The following is a 20336-nucleotide window of genomic DNA, read 5'->3' as shown; positions in this document are numbered from 1 at the left end:
GGGGTGATTTTGCTTCGTGACTCCGCACCCTCACAGAAGACATTTCATAATGTCTGAAGACATTTTTGTTGTCACTGGCATGGTGAAAGCATGAAACACTGACACACAGTATTGAAGGTGAGGGTATTTCCAAACTGGGACAGAAACATGGAGGAGAGAAATGATCATGATTTTACTTGGCTCTTGCCCTGCTGTTAAGCGTGTTCACTGCTGGTCTACAACTAACGTGAGGGTCACTATTTTTTAACTGTGGTAAAATATGCATAACTTTACCATCCTCACTATTTTTAAGTGTACAGTTCAGTAGCATTAAGTGCATTCAGCTCGTCTCCAGCACTCTTCGCCTTGCAAAACTGACATTGTATGGGGAGTTGTGGAATGGTTATTCTCCCCTCCAGGTGGCCCTTGGCAACCACCATTCTATTTTCTGTCCCTAGCTACCTCCTGTAAGTAAAACCATACGATATTTGTGTTTTTGTGACTGGCTTATGAACATAATGACCTTAAGGTTCATTATGTCAGAATTTCCTTTCAAGACTAAGTATTCCATTGTACGTATATACCACCATTTTGTGTATCCATTTATCCGTCAATGGACACTTGGGTTGCTTCCCCCTTTTGGATATTATGAATAATGCTGCTATAAATATGACTGCACAAACATCTCTTAATATACCAAAAGTGGGATTGTTGGATTGTATGGTAATTATATTTTTTTATTTTTTGAGGAAACACCATACTGTTTTCCATAGCAGCTATACAATTTTGACATACTCACACCAGTGCACAAGAATTCCAATTTATCCACATCCTCAGTGCCTGTTATTTTCTGGGTGGTTTTTGTTTTTATAGTAGCTATCCTAATGGGTATGGCTGAGTCATTCTGACAAGTAATAAAAGTACTGTATACTTCATACAAATCCTGTGAGTGCTATTGCAAGAACAAGTTCAATGCAGGAATACAGGCACAAACCCTAACCCCCACCCCTGACCCCTAGCCCTAACCCCAGAAGTCAGGGGTTTAATTACCTGGAGAGAACTCAACTACAAATTACCAGGCACATACCCTAACATCCTAACACCTAACTCTAATCCCTAAATTTAACCCTAACCCTCTGGAGAAGTTTCAACTGCAAAATACCAAGCACACACTCTAACCCTCACCCTAGATCTGAAGAAAGTGGCTTCCTGAACACACAATAAGAAAAGCTGAGAAGCTGCCTAGTTATCCTGGGGGAAGACCCCAAACATTTAAGTATTGGTAGTATTTCTGAAAATGGTTGGAAAGGTAGAGTTAAAAACAGAAGGACCAACTGAATACATATTTAAAGAGTATTTATCCCAAATCCCTTCCTTGCCTCAGCTCAGTGGATGGCTGCTGTGTCTGTTCTCACCCCAGCACAAGTCTGGGGTTTTATTCTCTGGAGAGGTCTCTGAACTGCAGGATACCAGGCGCATACCCTAACGCTAACTGTATAGCTGAGAAAGAAAAGTTTTAGAAGCAAAATATGTCCTCCAACGGACAATTTTGAAACCAGATTCTGAGTAGTGTTAGCTTTGCTAGATTTTACATGTTAGCTTATTTGAAAACTATCCCAAAATGTCCCCTGGTGGTACATATAGTGTTTGAATATTCACTGTAGATTATAAATCTTTGTAAATATTGCTAAACTTAGAATTTTCAGAAATATTTATTTTAGAGTGAGCAAGCATGAGCAGGGGGAGAGGCAGACAGAGAGAGAGAGAGAGAATCTTAAGCAGACTCCATGCTGAGTGCAGAGCCTGATGTGGGGCTTGATCTCTCGACCCTGATAACATGACCTAAGCTGAAATCAAGAGTTGGATGTTTAACTTACTGAGCCACCTGGCTACCCCTAAACTTAATATTTTCTAAACAACTTTTTTTTAGGTATGCATGATTATAAGATTTGGAAATATTTTAAGAGAAAAATGGGTAATCAGTCAACTGGTTACAAATTTGTTTCAAGTCACTGTCGTATAAACTCAACATGGACAGTGGATTTCATAGGCCTTTCAAACATACTCATGGCATGAAAAGAAACACAATGAAAATAATCTTAATGAATCAATGTCGTCTTCTTCTAAGGAAGAAATACTAGAATCTCATTCCTGAATATTTCCATCACCCCCAAAACAGACTCTGTACCTATTAGCAGTCAGTCCCAGTTCCCTGCTTTTCCAGTCTTTAGCAACCAACCAATAATCTACTTTTCTGTCTTATAGAGACAAATCTATAAGTTTACCTTCTTTGGACATTTCCTATAAATGGAATGAAATAGCATGTAGTCTTTTTTGTCTGCTGCTTTGACATAGCACAGTGTTTTCAAGGTTCATCCATGTTGTGCCATGAATCACTAGTTCATTCCTTTTTATTGCTGCGTAACGCTCAGTTCTGAGTATTACATTTTGTTTACCCATCTATCAGTCGATGGCTTAATATTTCTTTTTTTTTTTTTTAAAGATTTTATTTATTTATTTGACAGAGATAGAGACAGCCAGCGAGAGAGGGAACACAAGCAGGGGGAGTGGGAGAGGAAGAAGCAGGCTCATAGCGGAGGAGCCTGATGTGGGGCTCGATCCCACAACGCCGGGATCACGCCCTGAGCCGAAGGCAGATGCTTAACCGCTATGCCCCCAGGCGCCCCTGGCTTAATATTTCTTAACTAAAACTTTTTTTTCTCAGAAATTTGGTTACTATCCTGGGTAATTTCACTTGTCAGATATTTTCTTAATGGTAAATTTATGATATAGTCTCCTTTTTTATCAAAAGAAATTTTAAATTTAATCCCATTGAAAACAGATTTTTTGCTTTACTTTTAGATGCCTTGGTGTGAATGTTTCTGGGAAATACAACTAATAACTTACTTGGTAATACCTGTTTTCTAGAGAGCTACCACAGTCATGCAAAATGTTTGTTACTGTGTTATCATATTTATGTGTTTCTATAATTTATTACTCTTGCTCTGTGACTTTCCTATGTCTGCATTTGAGGAGGAACATTTTTTCCCTCGTGAAGTATTAGAAAACAGAAGCAGTGTAAAAGAAAAAAAAAGATTTTCTTTTTGTTATTTTATAGATTTTTAATGAAGATACTAGATCTTTGGAGATTTCTCAGTCTTACACTACCACCCAAAGAGAACTTAATGATTACAGCACGCCTTGCAAAAAGAAGAAAATAGAATTAGGCTGGGAAGTGATAAAAGATCATCTTCAGAAGTCACAGAGTGATTTTGATCTTGTGCCTTGGTAAAATGTTACTGTTTTCTCTTCCAGTGTCATTTTAGTCTCATTTAGTTTTTCTCACAAACCCTCTAGTAGAACGGCCTGGCCATAGCTAGGTTGGTTGTCCACTTTGAAACCAGTCCCTGGTGAAGGGGAAGGTGTCTGCCAGGACCTCTGGCCATCAGCCACTAAGGTTTATCTGCTGGAGCCTCGGCCAGGGGGCCACCTTTCCTGAGCAGCTGGGCTTAGCGGGGAAAAGAGGAGGACGGCCGCCTCGCAGGCATGGAATGCGCTGAGCTTACGTCTCCACACAAAGACATTTTAGCATGTAAAGCTCCTTCTACTAGAAGTAGATGAGGAAGAAATTGAAGATGGCATTCAGAAATCACAGAATAATTTGGACAGAATAAAAAAGAGGTTGCCTTTTTAAAAATTTGCCATGTATAGCATGCACAGTTATTTAAATGATTAAATAAATTGTGGAGTTCTGTGACATCACAAAATACTAGATCTGGTAGGAATCTTTAGAATTCATCCAGCTCAGCCTGTTTGCTATACCAAAAAGAAAATGAAACTGGGAAAGGTTAAGCAGCTTGCCCAAGGACAGTTAGAAGTTTGTAGATGACAGTCAAACTTGTGTGACCCGTGCCTTGATTTTTACCGTGTTGATGTCATATTTAAATATAACTTGAGTTCGAGGGGAAAACATCTTGATTTAGATAGCTGTTGCTTAAGTTCATGTTTCTTTTATATGGTGGAGGATACCTATTTCAGATTCTTCAATTTTTCCATTTAGTCAGGGGTTATTTATTGAATATGTGCTGTGTGCCAAGCACAAGAGATACAAAGATGAATAAAGTTCCTCTTCTTGAGTAGTTCACGTTCTGGAGAACTCATAGCAGATATTTACTGAATTAACTGAAAGTTTAGGTAAAACAGTTGTTTGGTTTTTTTGTTTGTTTTCTTGATTTGGAGGAATATTACTGGTGGCTGAAGAGCAAGGATGGGTGTAATAACTCAGAAGCAGAAAATTTTAATTTAGTTTAGTTTTGTTTTTTTATTTTTATTTTATTTATTTGACGGAGAGACAGCCAGCGAGAGAGGGAACACAAGCAGGGGGAGTGGGAGAGGAAGAAGCAGGCTCCTAGCGGAGGAGCCCGATGTGGGTCTCGATCCCAGAATGTCGGGATCACACCCTGAGCCCAAGGCAGACGCTCAACGACTGAGCCACCCAGGCGCCCCGTAGTTTAGTTTTGTTTTTAAGTAGGCTCCATGCCCAGTGTGAGGCTTGAACTTATGATTCTGAGATCAGGAGTCACATGCTCTGCCAACTGAGCCAGCCAAGTGCCCCTAATTTAGTTATTCCTTAAAGTTTTTGTGTAAGGGAGCTATGACAACTTACCTACTTAGCCAGAAAGTTGTCATTCTTCCTGCCACTTTAGGAAGTAGGGATTAAATACCAAAAGCCAGTTTAGTTTGAGAGTAGTATGGAAAATAATGATGGTGATACTGTAGGATATGGTAAGGGTGCTATGTCTATATATTTGTTTTCTTTTAGTTTGTTAATGGAATTGAATAATTTTCAATTTAATTATCCTTTTATTTTATCTAGGTTACAGATCACAACCCAGTTAATATCAAAATATCCTTCCAGTTTACCTAACTATGAGTTGTCACCATTACTGATGATACTATACCAGCTTCTACCTCAGCATCGACATGGGGAGCGCACGCCGTATGTGTTACGATGCCTTACGGAAGTTGCATTGTGTCAAGGGAAGAAATCCAACCTAGAAGTCTCACAAAAGTCAGATTTATTGAAATTCTGGATTAAAATTTGGTCTCTTACCTTTCGTGGTGTAAGTTCTGAACAAATACAAGCTGAAAACTTTGGTTTACTTGGAGCTATAATTCAAGGCCGTTTAATTGAGGTCGATAGAGAATTCTGGAAGTTATTTACTGGGTCAGCCTGCAGACCTTCATGGTGAGTCAACTGTGTATTGTAAGAGATTTATATATAGACATGCATACTTTCTTTTCTTTCGGTTTTATAGTTTGTAACTTGAGTTAACAATATGTTAAATTCGATTTTAGATGTTTTTGTTGTTTGTCTAGGGAGTCTTGATAAGTAAATAAAAAAAAATAGTTTCAAGTGTAGAGAGATTACTAAGGTAAATTTTAAAGAATTAAATGTTTAAATTTATTTTTTCTTTAATTGCATATTAAGTACTTATTCAGTATCCATAAATTTTTTTTTTTAGTGCTACAAACAGTTATAAGAGAGAGTTCTCAAATGTAATCAGACTTCTCACAATTTTTTGTGTTCATTTAGTCAATAGAAGTTCACTCTATATTTACATGTGTCAGGCATCATCTTAAGCATTAGTAGCAGCATGGTGGTAAAGAAAATAGACAAGGTCGTTCTTCCTTAGGAAGCTTATTTTTTAGCAAAGAGGGTAGTTACCAAATTTGGAATGAGTGAAAAGCTTGGAGTTATGATCTCCAGTGACTGGGGACACTGAGTCCAGAAACTCAATCTGCTATTGAACAAGAAATTAGAATCCTCCTAAGGGACTCGTATGAACTCACGAAGCATATCGGAGACTTACGCAAAAGAGCATAAGCATCAGGCAGAAGCTTTACTAACTGAGCCAAAGAGATTCAGGTTGTTCTCGAGGGAAAGAAATGGGAGGTGAACTGGTCACTCTTAAAATGGATGCAGTGCTGGTTTTCCTGCAGGAATATCTAAGTAGCACGTCTCCGTTTGCAGTGTTTTTCTCCCGTTCTTGACTTTTCCATCCTATCACCCAAGGGTGTGAAACTGTCAGTCTTTTGTCACACTCAGTCTACTTTTGGTTATTCTCATGATGACACCTATTGCAAGTCATCAACCCATAGCAAATATGTTAAAGAAAGAACTTTTAGGATTGAAAAAAAAAAGTTTATTTGTAACAGTGGCCATCTTTTGGTTTGTTGTAGTCCTGCAGTATGCTGCTTGACTCTGGCAATGACCGTCTGTGTGGTTCCAGAAACTGTAAAAACAGGAGTGGAGCACAGTCTGTGTGAATTAAATAGAAGTTGTTCTTTAAAGGAATTGATAATGAAATGGCTCTTACTCTATCATTTAGAGGATGACTTTGAAGACGGTACAGAGCTGCCTCCAGTTCTTCACAGGTAACTTAAGTTCATTCGGTGCTGCTCTTTGTGTTGGAAGAGATGCTCCGTTATTTGAGACCAGATGGCTCTTTTTACAGCGGTAATGCAGGGTTTCTCAGAGCTAACTCCAGATTCGAAACAGTCCCTTGTTTTACACTGTTCTGCGTCTTTGTGCTTGGTTCTCTGTTTTTTTACTTTGTTCTTATCTCTGCTGAGACAATGAGAATAAGGGGGATGTGCCTGCATAATAGGAATTACAATTTTTGAGCACTTATGTGTTCTTTGTGATTTTGTGTGAATCAGTTCATCTGAACATACATCTGATGCAGTGGAATCCTGGAATCATGATGAGAGTATGTCCTGGGTGACGGGTATTCGGTTAATGGAGGGAACACACAGAGTGAGGCTTAAACACCAGGAGAGGGGGATCAGCTTGCCCATTTAACCTTTCCACAGCTAGTAGGTGGGACCAAAGGACTGCAGGATAGACCTTTGGATCCTCGTGCTTTTGCTTTAATTTCATAATTTGTTTATTTCAGAAATGATTTTTAAAAATCGGTCAAGTCTGCTGCCAGAAAGTATTGAAAATGATAGTAACATAAGATATCTGCTTCTTGGTTCTTGTTTTAGATGTTAAAAAATTCAGTACAGATAAAAGAAATTTTAATTTTGGATCCAGATTTTAGAAGTCAGGATTTACAGCCAGACATGGGTATTTAAGTTTAAAGAATGCTTTAAATGGTTTTTGTTCTTCTAAGTGAAGATTTTTTTTTCCTTTGTAGTAATTTTCCTCATCTTGCAGTGGAGAAAATTCTTGTGAGTCTCACTATGAAAAATTGTAAAGCTGCAATGAATTTTCTCCAAAGAGTGCCAGAATGGTATGTTATCTAATAGAGTTCTGTGTTGTTTTAAGATACGGCTTTAATTACAAAGGTAGTAATTATAACAGAGTAGTAGCTACATCTTAAAAATTATGAACTAAGTTGTTCAGTTAAAAAAAAAAATCACACCTACTAGCCAATTAGGGCTATTTGGGAAAAGCTGCTTTTAATTCAGTGATAGTAATCTTCATTCAATAATTTTTGATCCAGTTAACTGTTCTTTCATGCTGTGTAATATAGCTTGTGACATTTGCCATTGGAAGAGAGAATGCATGGAAAGTTAGGATGGAAGGTTAGGAATGAGTTCTTTAAAGACGTGACCCATTTCTGTATGTCAAGTAAAATCTATTAGCTTTCAAACTAATGGTAATGGAGGATAGGGAAAGTAAAAATAAATCTAAAAACCTCATTTTAGTTGATTGACTCAAGAGGCCTATGTTTATCACTGTGGCTGAAAATGACTCACTGGCATGAAGATTCCTAATCTCCCTGGAGAGGGCAGAGGATGAAAAACTCCTTCATTTTGGAGAAATCAACAGGCAAACAGGAAAATGTTTCCAGATAATGTTTATCTTAGTGTTTATGCCTGGTGTTATTAATGTTTTCTTTTTAATACTTTCTGAATTTGCCTTGGAGATTGTACCCTATATGTTTTTATCCATCTATTAATAAAATCGGCTCACCGCGTGATGAAATCTGGTGCAGGTAGGTATCAATTCCAAAGAAGAGAAGCATTTAAAAGAGTAATGCATTAACTGTATAAACAGTGTGTGAATAACACAGACACTAAATTAATGTGTTCATTTGTAACATATCACTGCTACATGGAGATGAAGCAGTTGGTCATTCAGTTATAAATTTAAGATCTTACTTTCTTGAAGTGAACAACACCAAAAAGATCAAGAAGAGCCTTCATTCTCAGAAGTTGAAGAACTGTTTCTTCAGACAACTTTTGACAAGATGGATTTTTTAACCATTGTGAAAGAATGTGCTGTAGAAAAGCACCAGTCCACCGTAGGCTTTTCTGTCCACCAGAACCTCAAGGAATCACTGGATCGCTATCTTCTGGGCTTATCAGAGCAGCTTTTACATAACTACTCATCTGAGGTGAGATTTTCAGAAGAACTTAAGCCTGTCTCCGACTCAACTTTGGTGGACGGTTAGGAAGGAGAAACAGGCAGAAAGGGCCCTACGGATGATGAAAAACTTGATTTAAAAAGCAGAGTGACAGTACATGTGTATAAATAGGGAAAACTTAGCATGAAAAAAGGAAAACCCAAGAAGAATAATTTGTGTTTCTTTTGTACCAGGAATTCTAGTAGACATTAAATATGTCGGTTAGTGGAGAATAAGAACGGTTTTGAGTATAGGGGTTCTATGATGAGAAAGAACCTCTCAGTGCAGAGGAGGGAGGTGTTACAATAACAGGAAAGGACATCATTTAAATTGATGTAATAGATTTTGGTGACACTTGGAGAGGCAGAAGTGATTAATCAAATGTAACAGAGGAAATAGCAGTCACCCATATTTTAGAGGTCACTAGTAATTTCTCATAAATCATTTCCTTTGCCTTCTTAAGATCACAAATTCTCTTTGTGCTATTCTCTTGCCAAAACTCTCCTTTCTTTTGACATGAAGTAAATGTCTTTCTGCCCATTTCTGTGTGTTCAAATCATCCACATGTCAAAATCCTGCTAAAGCCTTTCTTAGATAATCTCAGCCATGGTAATTCATCTTTTAATTTTCATAGTATTTAGTATTTCTTTTTAAAGTGAAACTTAGCATCTTCCTTGTACTGTGGATATTTGTATGTTTAAACACAAACGTCTCAAACTGTGCTATAAACTTGTTAAACGGCATGTATATTTTTATTAATCTTTGTATCTTCCACAATGCCTTGTTACATGGTAAATGGTAAAATATTTATTGAATAAAATAAAATCTGCAAGTTACTCAGCGGAGTGAATTCAGCCAAAGATGATGACCCAGAGAACCAGAGAAGAGAAAGTGTGCTTTATCCTTACTTAACTGACATTCTCCTGGATCACGGTTGTAACCATTTTGTAATACAGTCTGTTGTGTTTTCCCCTAAAATGCCATTTCCTGCAGTATAGGAACAAAACAGTCTGAAAATCTTATTTTTCTGTGTAGCTGTTAGAAGTTTGTAAATAGTTTTATAAAATTGGCTATGTGGTATCTACTTGGAAAAATCTGTGGTTTCTGAAGTCTAAAAAGCTGAATAAGTCAAGGTTCTTAGCTTTCAGAAGGTCAAAATGTCATTTTAATATCTCTTTATATGAATCTGATTTTTACTCATGTTTTTTTTTCTCCCCCCCGCCCCCACCTCAGATGTTAAGGTCCTGTGTGTGCGGTACTCTGCACCACCTTAGGAGAGAGATACCTAACTTGGCCATTCGGAGATAGTTCTTTTTTTCCTGAGAATCCTAGATATCACAGCTCTGCGGGGTCTTTTGGTGTCCTAGAGATAATCAGAATCCTGCCACTATTAACTCCGTTAACTAAACTTTCTTAATATGTACATGAATTTGTTCTTACAAAAGATAATTGTGGAGTACTCAAAGTTATTTATGAAATGAGTATGTTTTTTATTTTTTGTTTTACTTTAAGACTACAAATGCAGAAACGCTTATCCGGTGTTCAAGTCTTTTGGTGGGTGTTCTTGGCTGCTATTGTTATGTGGGAGTAATAGCTGAAGAGGAAGCATATAGATCAGAACTATTCCAGAAAGCCAAGGTATGAACATTTATTCTATTAAAATTTTGGATAAATTTGAATGAAATATATTCCTGGGAAAATTGATATACTTGCTTGGAAAAACACTTTTATGTAGGTTAGCTCTTTCTCTTTCACTTATGCCGTCTGAGAGAAATGATACATCTGTCCTTCCTTAACATTTGCAGTTATTTTAAGCCAACTATAAACAGAGTAACTGAAATATTATCCCATTAAATTTAATCTTATTAACAGAAATACTGATTTTTTATGGGCACTTTTAAAAGCTTTTCCTGTAGGACGCCTGGGTGGCTCAGTTGGTTGGGCGTCTGCCTTCAGCACAGGTCTTCATCTCCAGGTTCTGGGATCCAGTCCCATGTCAGGCTTCCTGCTCAGCAGGAAGTCTGCTTCTCCCTGTGCCCCTCCCCCTGCTTGTGCTCTCTCACTCTGTTCTCTCTCAAATAAGATGTTAAAAAAATTTTTTTATTTCCTGTGATTGATTGTCCTAAAGAATCCTTGATGAGTGTTATACAGGTAGGCTCTAAGTGTGAAACTTTTCTCATCTTTGAGTACAGTTCAGTCAGTGGTATGATTTGTAAGGATAACAGGGTATGAGATAGGTCATTAAAAAAATTGTTACCGTGATTTTTAATTACACTGTATAACCAAATATAACTTTTTTTTTTTTTTTTAAGATTTTATTTATTTGTCAGAGAAAGAGATTGAAGGAGCAGGGGGATGGGGAGGAGTAGAGGGAGAAGCAGGCTCCCTGCTGAACAAGGAGCCCGACCCTGGGATCATGACCTGAGCCAGAGTTAATCGATTGAGCCACCCAGGCGCCCCAGCCAAATATAACTTCTAAAAACAATTTTACTTCCTAAGTAAAACTTTAAAAAGCAATCACAAAACTGTAATTTTAACTAGAGTTTGGGTTTTTCCTTCTTTTATTAATAGTCTCTAATGCAGTGTGCAGGAGAAAGTATCACTCTGTTCAAAAGTAAGACCAATGAGGAATCTAGGATTGCTTCCCTGAGAAATATGATGAATCTCTGTACCAGTTGCTTGTGTAATTGTACCAAGGTAAGATGTTCTTACTTGACTGGGTCTAGGAGGTTGGTAACTGGTTGGTTGGTGGTGTAACTGGTTTTTGGGTCCTTCATAAGTTTATACACTGATTTAAAATTAAAGTGAGTGGTAAATAAAAGTAGCACCTGGAGGAATAAAGAAACAGGTAATCTGAGTTTCTCATGAAATAAGTTCATTTCAGGAAGGTTTCTGAGGTTATGTTACCGCTTTTATATGCAACTACATGGGTGACTCTTTTATTGCCTGCATATTTGTATTCATTTAATAAAAATCTGTTGACTACTGGCCGTGGATGTGCACACCACTCTACCAGGGCCAGCGAGCCCCACGAAGATAACAGCTCCAGCTACATGCATGACTCTCTTTTGCCCAGATCGTCTTCTGTAACGCTTGGTGGGAAGAGTGCTGCTCTGTGTAATCTTCATTTTGACTGGGAACAAGCCTGAGGTTTAGCTGAGCCAGCCCAGAGTGTTGGTAGTAGTTGGAGAAAATGTTTTTTGAAAACTAATGATAACTACATGGCTATATAACAATATGACCAGCATATAGTTTTGATTTTGTGATGTGTTTTTCTTTTGTTTTCTTAAACTAAAAAAAAAAAAGTAATGTGTTTTTCTGTGTTTTTTTGTAAATGGGGAAGGAGAGCAATGGAAGAATGAACTCTAACTTAGTAGTTGGTATTTTACTTTAATGTTTATATGTAATTTAATGGATTATAGTTATTACTTTAAAAAAAAGAGGTTAGTGTTTTTAATGCAATTTATATCTTGGCCCTAATAGTATACTGTTTATTTATGATAAACGTAAGTATTCTCTTATGATAGAGAATTCAGTGTAAAAAAAATATATTTCATTTAAGATAGAGAAAGTATTACCTGCCAAGGATAACTTTTTATTTTTTTGCTTGCTTTTTTGTCTTAATTACAGCCCAGTCCAAATAAGATTGCATCTAGATTTTTCCTACGATTGTTGACATCAAAGCTCATGAATGATATTGCAGATATTTGTAGAAGTTTGGTAAGTATGTTTGCTTTACCATCCTATTTCTTGATTCTAAGATTTGTTTTTCATTGATACCTCTCTTCAGTAGGGGTGCATCTCAAAATGTTGTGACATCTTATATTTTTTTAAATATGGAAATTAAAATTACTTGGTTTTAGAGAGGGACATACTGTTTGCTTCTTAATGTCAGTACCTTGCATACTGCTCAGCTTTTAGTTTTTCAATAATGAGTAATAGACTGAGTGATTAGAAACTAAGCATCCAGCCTTATACTTCCTTCTGTCTAACACTGTAGCAGAATTCAAAATAATCATCTATCCTTAAAAATAAAAACAAAAGGGGCCCCTGGGTGGCTCAGTTGGTTGAGCAGCTGACTCTTGGTTTTAGCTCAGGTCATGATCTCAGGGTTGTGAGATCGAGCCCAGTGTCGGGCTCTGTGTTGCATGTGGAACCTGCTTAAGATTCTCTCTCTCCTTCTGCCTATCCCCCACCCTCGCTTGTACACTCTCGTGTGCTCTTTCTCTGAAAAAAAAATAATAAAAAAAAATTTTTACCTGACAAGCAACATACTCCCATTGTGGTATTTTTTTTTCTTCCATACAAACGGGCTTATGCTATACATACTCTTTTGTCTGGAGCAGTGCCTGGCACATGCAATAAATACTCAAATATATATTAAATGAAAAAATATTCTGTAGCTTGGTTATTTTCCCTTAATAATAAATCTTAGTCGTTTTTCCGTGTTGCTACATGCTGCTCTTCTTTACCTTTTTTTAATGGTAGTATTGTATTTCATTATATGGGAATGGTGTATTTGTATCTTTAGCCCATCTGACCTTAACATTGGAAGTGGTTTCTATTTTTTGTTGTTGTTACAAAGAGTTTTTGCAGTAAAGATTCTTGTACTTTTGTCTGTTTGGATTTGTGCATATGAGGGATGTAGAATAAATTCTAGCACTGGAATTGCTTGTTCAAGAGGAACGTGAATTTTACTTTTTGATGGATATTGTCACTTTCCTCCAAAATAGTCATACCAGTTTATACTTTTCTTCATATGCTCATCAATTTTGGATATTAGAATGCTTAATATAAGAAATTACTTTGGGGCTCCTAGGTGGCTCAGTTGGTTAAGCAGCCAACTCTTGGTTTTGATCTCAGGTTCCTGGCACACCCAGTGGGGAGTCAGCTTGAGGATTCTCTCCTTCCCTCTCCCCTGCTCACATGTACTCTCTCCTTCTCCCTCTCTCTCAAATAAAACTGAAAAAAATTATTTTAAAATTTGCATATTATTATTATATAGACATTGCAGTTTATCCATTTTTCATTGTTGGACACGTAATAGAAATATGCAGTGTTCATACACATGAATCTTGATTTGTTTGAATAGATGCACTTTAACTACATTATGCTTCTGAAAGAAACCAGTTTGGACATCTTTCTTTTTCTTCTTTGAAGGCATCCTTTATCAGAAAGCCATCTGACTTTGGAGAAGCAGAATCGCTGGAAGACGAGGCTGATGAAAATCTGATGGAGGTGGAGGATCAGTCATCCATGACCCTGTTCAGTGACTACCCTCCTGGTAGCTCTAGTGATGCCCCCATGTCTGGAGATGGCCAGAGTACTTTTGGTAAATACGTATTTACCACTGTGGAGTTCTTTTACCTCTTGGTATTGATTTGTATTGATTGTATTGATGTAAAAGGCCTCAGACATACCAATTGTATGCTCATTTTATTTTCCCTCTCATAGTCTATTAGGTTTGTTGCCTTCTGCGTACTTCAGATTTCTCTATTAACTGAATTTTATTAGTTACTTGTTTTATTCTTCATGAGAGGAATTTAAAATATTTACTAAAGAAATAGAACCATATGATGGATTATTTGGAAAACAGCAGGAGAGTGAAAACACCCATACAGCCATCACTTTTAACCTTTTTCCTTTATTATAATCAGTGTCAATATTCAAATTCTTTTTTATATCTTGTTCATTTTAACAATTATAAGTATTTTTCCATTAAACTATTTCTATTGATAACTGTCCTTTTTAATGGCTCATAATATTCCAGTTAACATATGTATCATAATTCATTTGATCATTCTTTTTTGTCAGAAACTTAGATTCCTTTTTATTTCTCTATAATTATCAGTATTGTAATGAATTTGTATAGATTTTCCCATAGATTATTTCTTGATGACAGAATCCTAGGGTAACTTTTCATGAAGAATTTTGAAGCTTTTAGTGTGTAATCAGTTTCACCATAATTTTGCTTTCCATATACTTTTATTTCTCTCCCTCTCTCTTTTTTTTTCATAGACAGGAGGATATTTGAGGTAATGTTCAATATATGTGTTTGCTGTATCCCTCTCTTAGTTTTAATAAGTGCTTTTTATTTTCAGGTGCCATGAATCCTTTAGCTGAAGAACATCTGTCAAAGCAAGATCTGCTCTTTTTAGACATGCTCAAGTTCTTGTGTGTGTGCGTAACTACAGCTCAGACCAGTCCTGTGTCATTTAGAGCAGCGGACATTCGGAGGAAGTTGTTAATGTTAATTGATACTAGCATGCTAGACCCTACTAAATCCCTCCACCTACACATGGTGAGTTACGGGAAGGTGACATATCTTCAGTCTGTCTGTCGTTGCTGGGTGAATGTAGCAGACTGACATATAAATCATGTAGTACTGTTGATGGCTTGAAATCGCTTCCTTGAGGTATGAGTCTGAAGCCAGTTATAAAATACATTTTTTCTTTTAATGTACTGTGAGAAAATTTTAAGTGGATACTGAAATATTAAAACTTGCATGGACTTTGGATAGATTTGTTATCTTGAGGTATAATTAATTATTATAAATTATTGCAAAGTAGGCTAAGAAACACAGACTCTGATGTAAAAATAATACATAATCTTGTAGTTGAACTCTGAATCTTGCCTTGACCTTAGTTTATTTGCTTTAAAGTTTTTGCTTTAACTATTTTTTTCTTTCCAAGTTTTTATTTAAATTCCAGTTTGTTAATATATGCTTTAAATATTTTTTGATGTATTTTCAAAGTGACGGTGAAGTTACAGTACTACAGGAATTCTCTTCCCTACATGTGCTGGAACAGTTAACATTTTACCAAATTTGCCTTTTCATTTTTTCTTTCTGCATGCACGTGTGCGTCTCTCTCTCTCTCTTTCTTTCTCTCTCTCTCACACACACGCACGTCTTCTGTTCTGAACCATTTTGAGGTTAAGTGGCTGACGTGTTGCCCCTCATACTTCAGTTTTCGTGCCGGAAACAGTGACGCTCTCCTGCATAAGCACAGTGTAATCGGGAAACTAACATCGCATCATTGCAATTAGTTGTCAAGTCTCTTCAGTCTCTTTGAACCTGGAGCGGTTCTTTAGTTTCTCCTTATCTTTCCTGACCTTTGTATTTTTAAATGGTACAGCCACTTGTTCTCTAGGAGCCCTCACTTTAGGTTTCTCTGTTTCCTGTAGTTAGATTTAGGGATTGGTGAGAATGTTAGAAAAGGAATCTGTCTCCTGCCCTACCCCCATCAGTCTGTCCCATCTACTGATAGATGAAACCTTCAATTCCAGTCCAACATCGTAGAATTTGTTTTTTTATCTTTCCGTATTTATAGCTCTCCTTTCCAACAGTGGGAAAGCTGGCTTCCCACTTACCTTCCATACAGTTACTTGTTCACTCAGAACTCTTATATGTAAGGTACCTGCTGACTGTGTAGGCCATCATCCCCTCTGCCCAGCACCAGTGCTCATTGAGGGCGAGCCTCTGGCTCAGCCTGTGTGCTGGGTGAGTCCATGGTCATGTCCCCAGACCCAGCAAATTGGCAAACATGCCTGTGTTTCCTTAGCGCTGGGAAACATGCCAGGGGATTCCCTAGTGAGAACCTCTTGCAGTCATGTAGGTCGGGTCCCTGGTGGAATCCCTGGTCATGTTCCAGCTGCAGTGAACATGCTGGTTGATCCACCAACCCCAGCAAACGGGCTTGGTTGAGCCCTGTTTGATTCCCCGGTTTTGACCCTGGCATACTAGTCAAGTCTCCAGCCCTGGCCAGTGAGGAGGGCTGTGTGCTTTTCTTGAGGCTTTGGTGCTTAAAGTCAGTTCAAGACACTCAGTAATATCACATGTATGATTCACAAGGCAAATACTAAAATGGTCCAGTTTAGTCTTCTTTTATAATATCTGAGGCATTTCTCTACACATAGATGATAGGAAAAAGTATCTTCTGATTTCTTACTACAGCTAGAAAGGGATTTGGCAGCTCTCAGAAACTGCCTAGTTGTAACTACCGTGATTATCCCTGGTAGTTGCTGAGTGCTCCTTGGTATCCACAGGAGCATAGAGACCCCTACAAGTTTGCTTTATAGGAAGATAACTCAGGGTATTTATGACTTTTTCCCTGCCCACAATTGTCTCTCCTGTCCAAAATTCATTCACTGAACAGTTTTTGACCATTGAAGTCTTACCCCAGGCATTATTTTTGGAGGGTTGGGACATAACAGTAGTTTCAGATTCTTGTTTAGGCTCTTAACCCCAACAGTGATAACAACTACCTATTTATGGAATTCCAACAAATAAATGCTACACATTTAACATTCATTTCCTTTAGCCCTCACGGTAATCTGGCCAGGTATGTGCTCTATCCCCATTTTATAGGTGAGAGCACAAAGCCTCGGGTGGCAAGTTTTTAACCACACAAGTAACAGGTCGTAGTGCCGGCATTTGAATCAGCTCTAACTTCAGACTTTTTTTTTTTTTAACTATACTGCCTCCTTTAAAAAATTCACTGGTCTTTTTGTGTGCGTGTGTGTATGTGTGCATGCATTAATGAATGAATTTATGGTTACATACATACTTTAGCAAATGATTTATGAAAAAAAATGATTTTTTTCTCTTCAATTATCTTAGTATCTACTGCTTTTAAAGGAGCTTCCTGGAGAAGAATATCCTTTGCCCATGGAAGAGGTTGTTGAACTTCTAAAACCACTCTCGTAAGAAATTAAAGCCCTGTGTTATGTTCACTTTAAATTTATAAAACAACTGTTATGTTCTGTTATACTTACAAAGCTGAACTTTTTCCATTGCAGCAATGTGTGTTCTTTGTATCGCCGTGACCAGGATGTTTGTAAAACCCTTTTAAACCACTTTGTTCACGTAGTGAGGAACCTGTGTCAAGGGGATATGGATGCTGAAAACACAAGGGATGCTCAAGGGCAGTTTCTGACGGTGATTGGAGCATTCTGGTAGGTGCAGAGTGTTTTGCAGAGTTCTTAATTTTCTTTTGCTTCTCTAGATACAATTGCAAATTTTGCATTTCTACTTTAGTGACTTATGCTAATTCTTGAATGTAACTATATATAGTCGTTAACAAAAGTAGAATGTAGCCCCTGTTTCCCTCCTTAATTGCTTGAAGAACTAGTGAACACATTGGCCTTGTCACCATCTGGGTATTTTATGCATGTAGTCACAGTGTGACATGATGATACTCACAGAGGAGCACATGTATGTAAGTTAGAACCTCCAACCCACTTGATTGATAAAGACTTCTGAATCGGTATAGAATGTGGTTTTGAAATCTGATATAAGAACAAAACTTCACAAATGTTTTCCTTTTAAAGCAAGTTTATAACATGGTTAGCTGAAGTATGATAGCCCCTAGATAAGGCATAATCGCGTAAAACAAATAAGATACATTAAAATGAACGCCTTTTTATTTTTAAGATTTTATTTATTTATTTGTCAGAGATAGTGAGCAAGAGAGAGAGCATGAGCGGGGAGGAGAGGGAGAAGCAGACTCCCCTGAGCAGGGAGCCTGACACAGGGCTCAATCCCAGGACGACTTGAGCTGAAGGCAGACGCTTAACTGACTGAGCCACCCAGGCGTCCCTGAAATTAACTCATTTTCAAACTAACTTCTTTTATGTTGAGAATATTGACTGGCATATGCCACGTGACGAGAATTAAATTTAGTATGGAAAGAAATTTTGGAAGAATAAGAATAATCAGAAATTAGAATAAGTGTAATATCCAATTTTTTTTTTTAAACCAAGCTTTTACTGGAATAATTATTTGAGTTTGAAACACTTTATTTCAGGCACCTAGCAAAGGAGGGGAAATGCACATTCTCTGTAAGAATGGCACTAGTGAAGTGCCTTAAAACTTTGCTTGAGGTGAGTTATCCCACGTTAATTATTAGTAAGGTCTCCATTGAAATTTCTAAAGTAGCCTTTGTTTCTTTTTGTTAACGGGTGATTTTTCTTAGTATTTCGTATTTAACACCAGTTGTTCTTTTCCCATAGACCGATCCTTATTCAAAATGGGCTATTCTTAATGTAATGGGGAAAGACTTTCCTGTAAATGAAGTATTTCCACATTTTCTTGCTGATAATCATCATCAAGTTAGCATGTTGGCTGCAGAGTCAATCAACAGGTAATGGGGTCCTGTCTTCATGAAGGGTCTGGGATGTCGTGTAGCAGTCACGGCTCACCGGCTGTCGGGGAAAAAGAGCCAGCGTTTACTGAGTATACACTGTGTATCTGGCTCTGATGCTCTTACTTCTGACAGTCCTGTCACTTAGGTGCCGTTATTTCCTCCAGTTTGTAAGTGAAAAGTGGCTTCGAGAGAGAAAGTGACTTGCTCACTGCCATACAGCCCGTAAGTGGTAGAATTGAATGATCCCAAACTGGAAACCAAATGTCCATCAATTGGTGAACGGATAAACAAATTGTGGGATAGCCATACAATGGAATATTAGTCATTAAAAAAGGAATGAACTACTGGTGTAAGTGACAAGAAGGATGAATCTCAAAAGCATTATGCTAAATGAAAGAAGCTAAACCAAAAAGGACTACATATAGAATCATTCTGTTTATATGACATTCTAGCAACTGTAGTGATTCAAAGATCAGTGGTTTCCAGGGGCTTAGGGTGAGGTGAGTGGACTGACTGCAAAGATGCACAATTCGGGGGTGATGGAAATTATGTCTTGAATGTTATATTTACATGAATGTACACATTTGTCTAAACTCAAACTGAACACTCAAAATGGGAAATTATATCTCAAAAATTATATATCAATAAATCTGATTTTTTTTCTTAAATATACAGTAGATCCTCTGAATGCTGTTTTTTCTTTTTTGTTTGTTTTTTTAAATACTCGAGGGTACAAGCCTCTAGTCAATGGGACTATAGACAGATTTTTAAAGACACAGTGTGGTAAGTGGGATGTGAGTAGTGGCAAAGGATGCTTCTGGGAACGTAGAATAACTCAGACTTGGAGGGTGTGGGAGACCCAGTAGGTACCTCCACTCCTCTACTCCTCCCTGTGGAAGCTGAAAGACAGACTTTTGCTTTTCTAGCTTCTTTAGCTAAGGGTGCCCCCGTGACCCAGTTTCATCTCAAGGATGCCTCAGGTGACAAGGGCTGGGGCTTCTGGTAGGGCTTTGGCTTTCCTGATTAAAGGAGAAATTGTCACATTGACCCTTTCCCTTTTTTAAATGGAAAAAGAGCTCTGCCTGACATGAATGCACAAGTAAAAAATGCTTCAAGTAAAGAAGAATATCAACCTGAAGATTTTTTGCACCTAAATTATTTATTTAAGTGGGATTGTTGGAATACAAGGAGTAATTTCTACATTTTCCATGACCATTGGATTCAGTCTGATGTCCTATTTCTCTTTAGGCTTCCTTACTTAATTGAGCTACATAGATTCTGTGCCAAGACTATGCAAGTTGTTCTAGTCAGAATAAACTATCTCTTGACTATGACCAATAGAATCCAGGCTTGAGGGGGTATAGCTCAGAAAAGCAGAATACTTCATATTTATATTCCATAAGTGGAATCGGGTGTTAATCTAGTAGCATTTGTTTTTTTATAAATATTTCCATCTAAATTATCTTCTGGTGTTCCCATTTTCTCCTCTGATATATCTGCATAGTCATATCTGTTTTTCCATGGTTGCTCAACTGTGTAACCTAGAGAGAAATGACAAATGTTTAGAAGGATGTCGGATATGATAAGGTGTAGACTCATTCAATATGCCTCTACCTACCAGGTGAGGTCTCTTCCACATCCCTTCTTACTACTCTTAGAGCAGATACCTTTATATCCTACTTAACCATAAAGGTCTCAATTTTCCCAGGTCCTCTACTTTTGACACCATCATTGCATTGTCCCTCTCTGCAACAGGCTCTGCAGGACCTGGGTCTGAGGTCTGATATACTACTAA

At 37.5% G+C, this 20336-nt stretch overlaps 2 protein-coding genes across 3 annotated transcripts in view; one reads left to right on the top strand and one right to left on the bottom strand.

Annotated features, from left to right (window-relative positions):
• The first annotated feature begins 3042 nt into the window (after positions 1–3042).
• Positions 3043–19213, top strand: LOC148108824 (serine-protein kinase ATM-like). 2 transcript variants are annotated; one of them, XM_087868468.1, is made up of 15 exons: positions 3043–3267; positions 4856–5227; positions 6223–6417; positions 7182–7277; positions 8162–8387; positions 9909–10034; positions 10968–11093; positions 12027–12116; positions 13557–13728; positions 14498–14697; positions 17017–17099; positions 17196–17351; positions 18203–18278; positions 18408–18538; positions 18674–19213. In XM_087868468.1, exons 2-15 carry the CDS (start codon positions 4929–4931, stop codon positions 18684–18686), a joined length of 1989 nt encoding a protein of 662 aa, XP_087724594.1. In that variant the 5' UTR covers positions 3043–3267; positions 4856–4928; the 3' UTR covers positions 18687–19213. The 2 variants fall into 2 exon arrangements, with proteins under 2 accessions (XP_087724594.1, XP_087724595.1); XM_087868469.1 differs by lacking the exons at positions 18203–18278; positions 18674–19213 and having other exon boundaries at positions 3044–3267; positions 18408–18543.
• The window catches only part of C16H11orf65 (chromosome 16 C11orf65 homolog), a 50842-nt gene continuing 49665 nt past the window's right edge, over positions 19160–20336 (bottom strand). The window contains exon 8 of the mRNA XM_087868470.1: positions 19160–20082. Within this exon, the coding sequence (XP_087724596.1) occupies positions 19931–20082 (152 nt within the window). The 3' untranslated portion in view covers positions 19160–19930. The remainder of the gene's footprint in view (positions 20083–20336) is intronic.

This window comes from Ursus americanus, chromosome 16 (assembly GCF_024610735.1).
Source record: "Ursus americanus isolate L20-20 chromosome 16, mUrsAme1.1.p, whole genome shotgun sequence".
Taxonomy (NCBI): domain Eukaryota; kingdom Metazoa; phylum Chordata; class Mammalia; order Carnivora; family Ursidae; genus Ursus; species Ursus americanus.
The sequence above is the reverse complement of the archived record's forward strand: the minus strand, read 5'-3'. Positions and strand labels throughout refer to the sequence as shown.

Excerpts from the sequence above, each read along its gene's own strand:
- LOC148108824 (XM_087868468.1), top strand. The coding sequence starts at position 4,929 with ATGATACTATACCAGCTTCTACCTCAGCATCGACATGGGGAGCGCACG. Across the intron at positions 7,278-8,161 it reads CTCCAAAGAGTGCCAGAATG|TGAACAACACCAAAAAGATC; the intron begins GTATGTTATCTA and ends ACTTTCTTGAAG. Across the intron at positions 11,094-12,026 it reads GCTTGTGTAATTGTACCAAG|CCCAGTCCAAATAAGATTGC; the intron begins GTAAGATGTTCT and ends TCTTAATTACAG.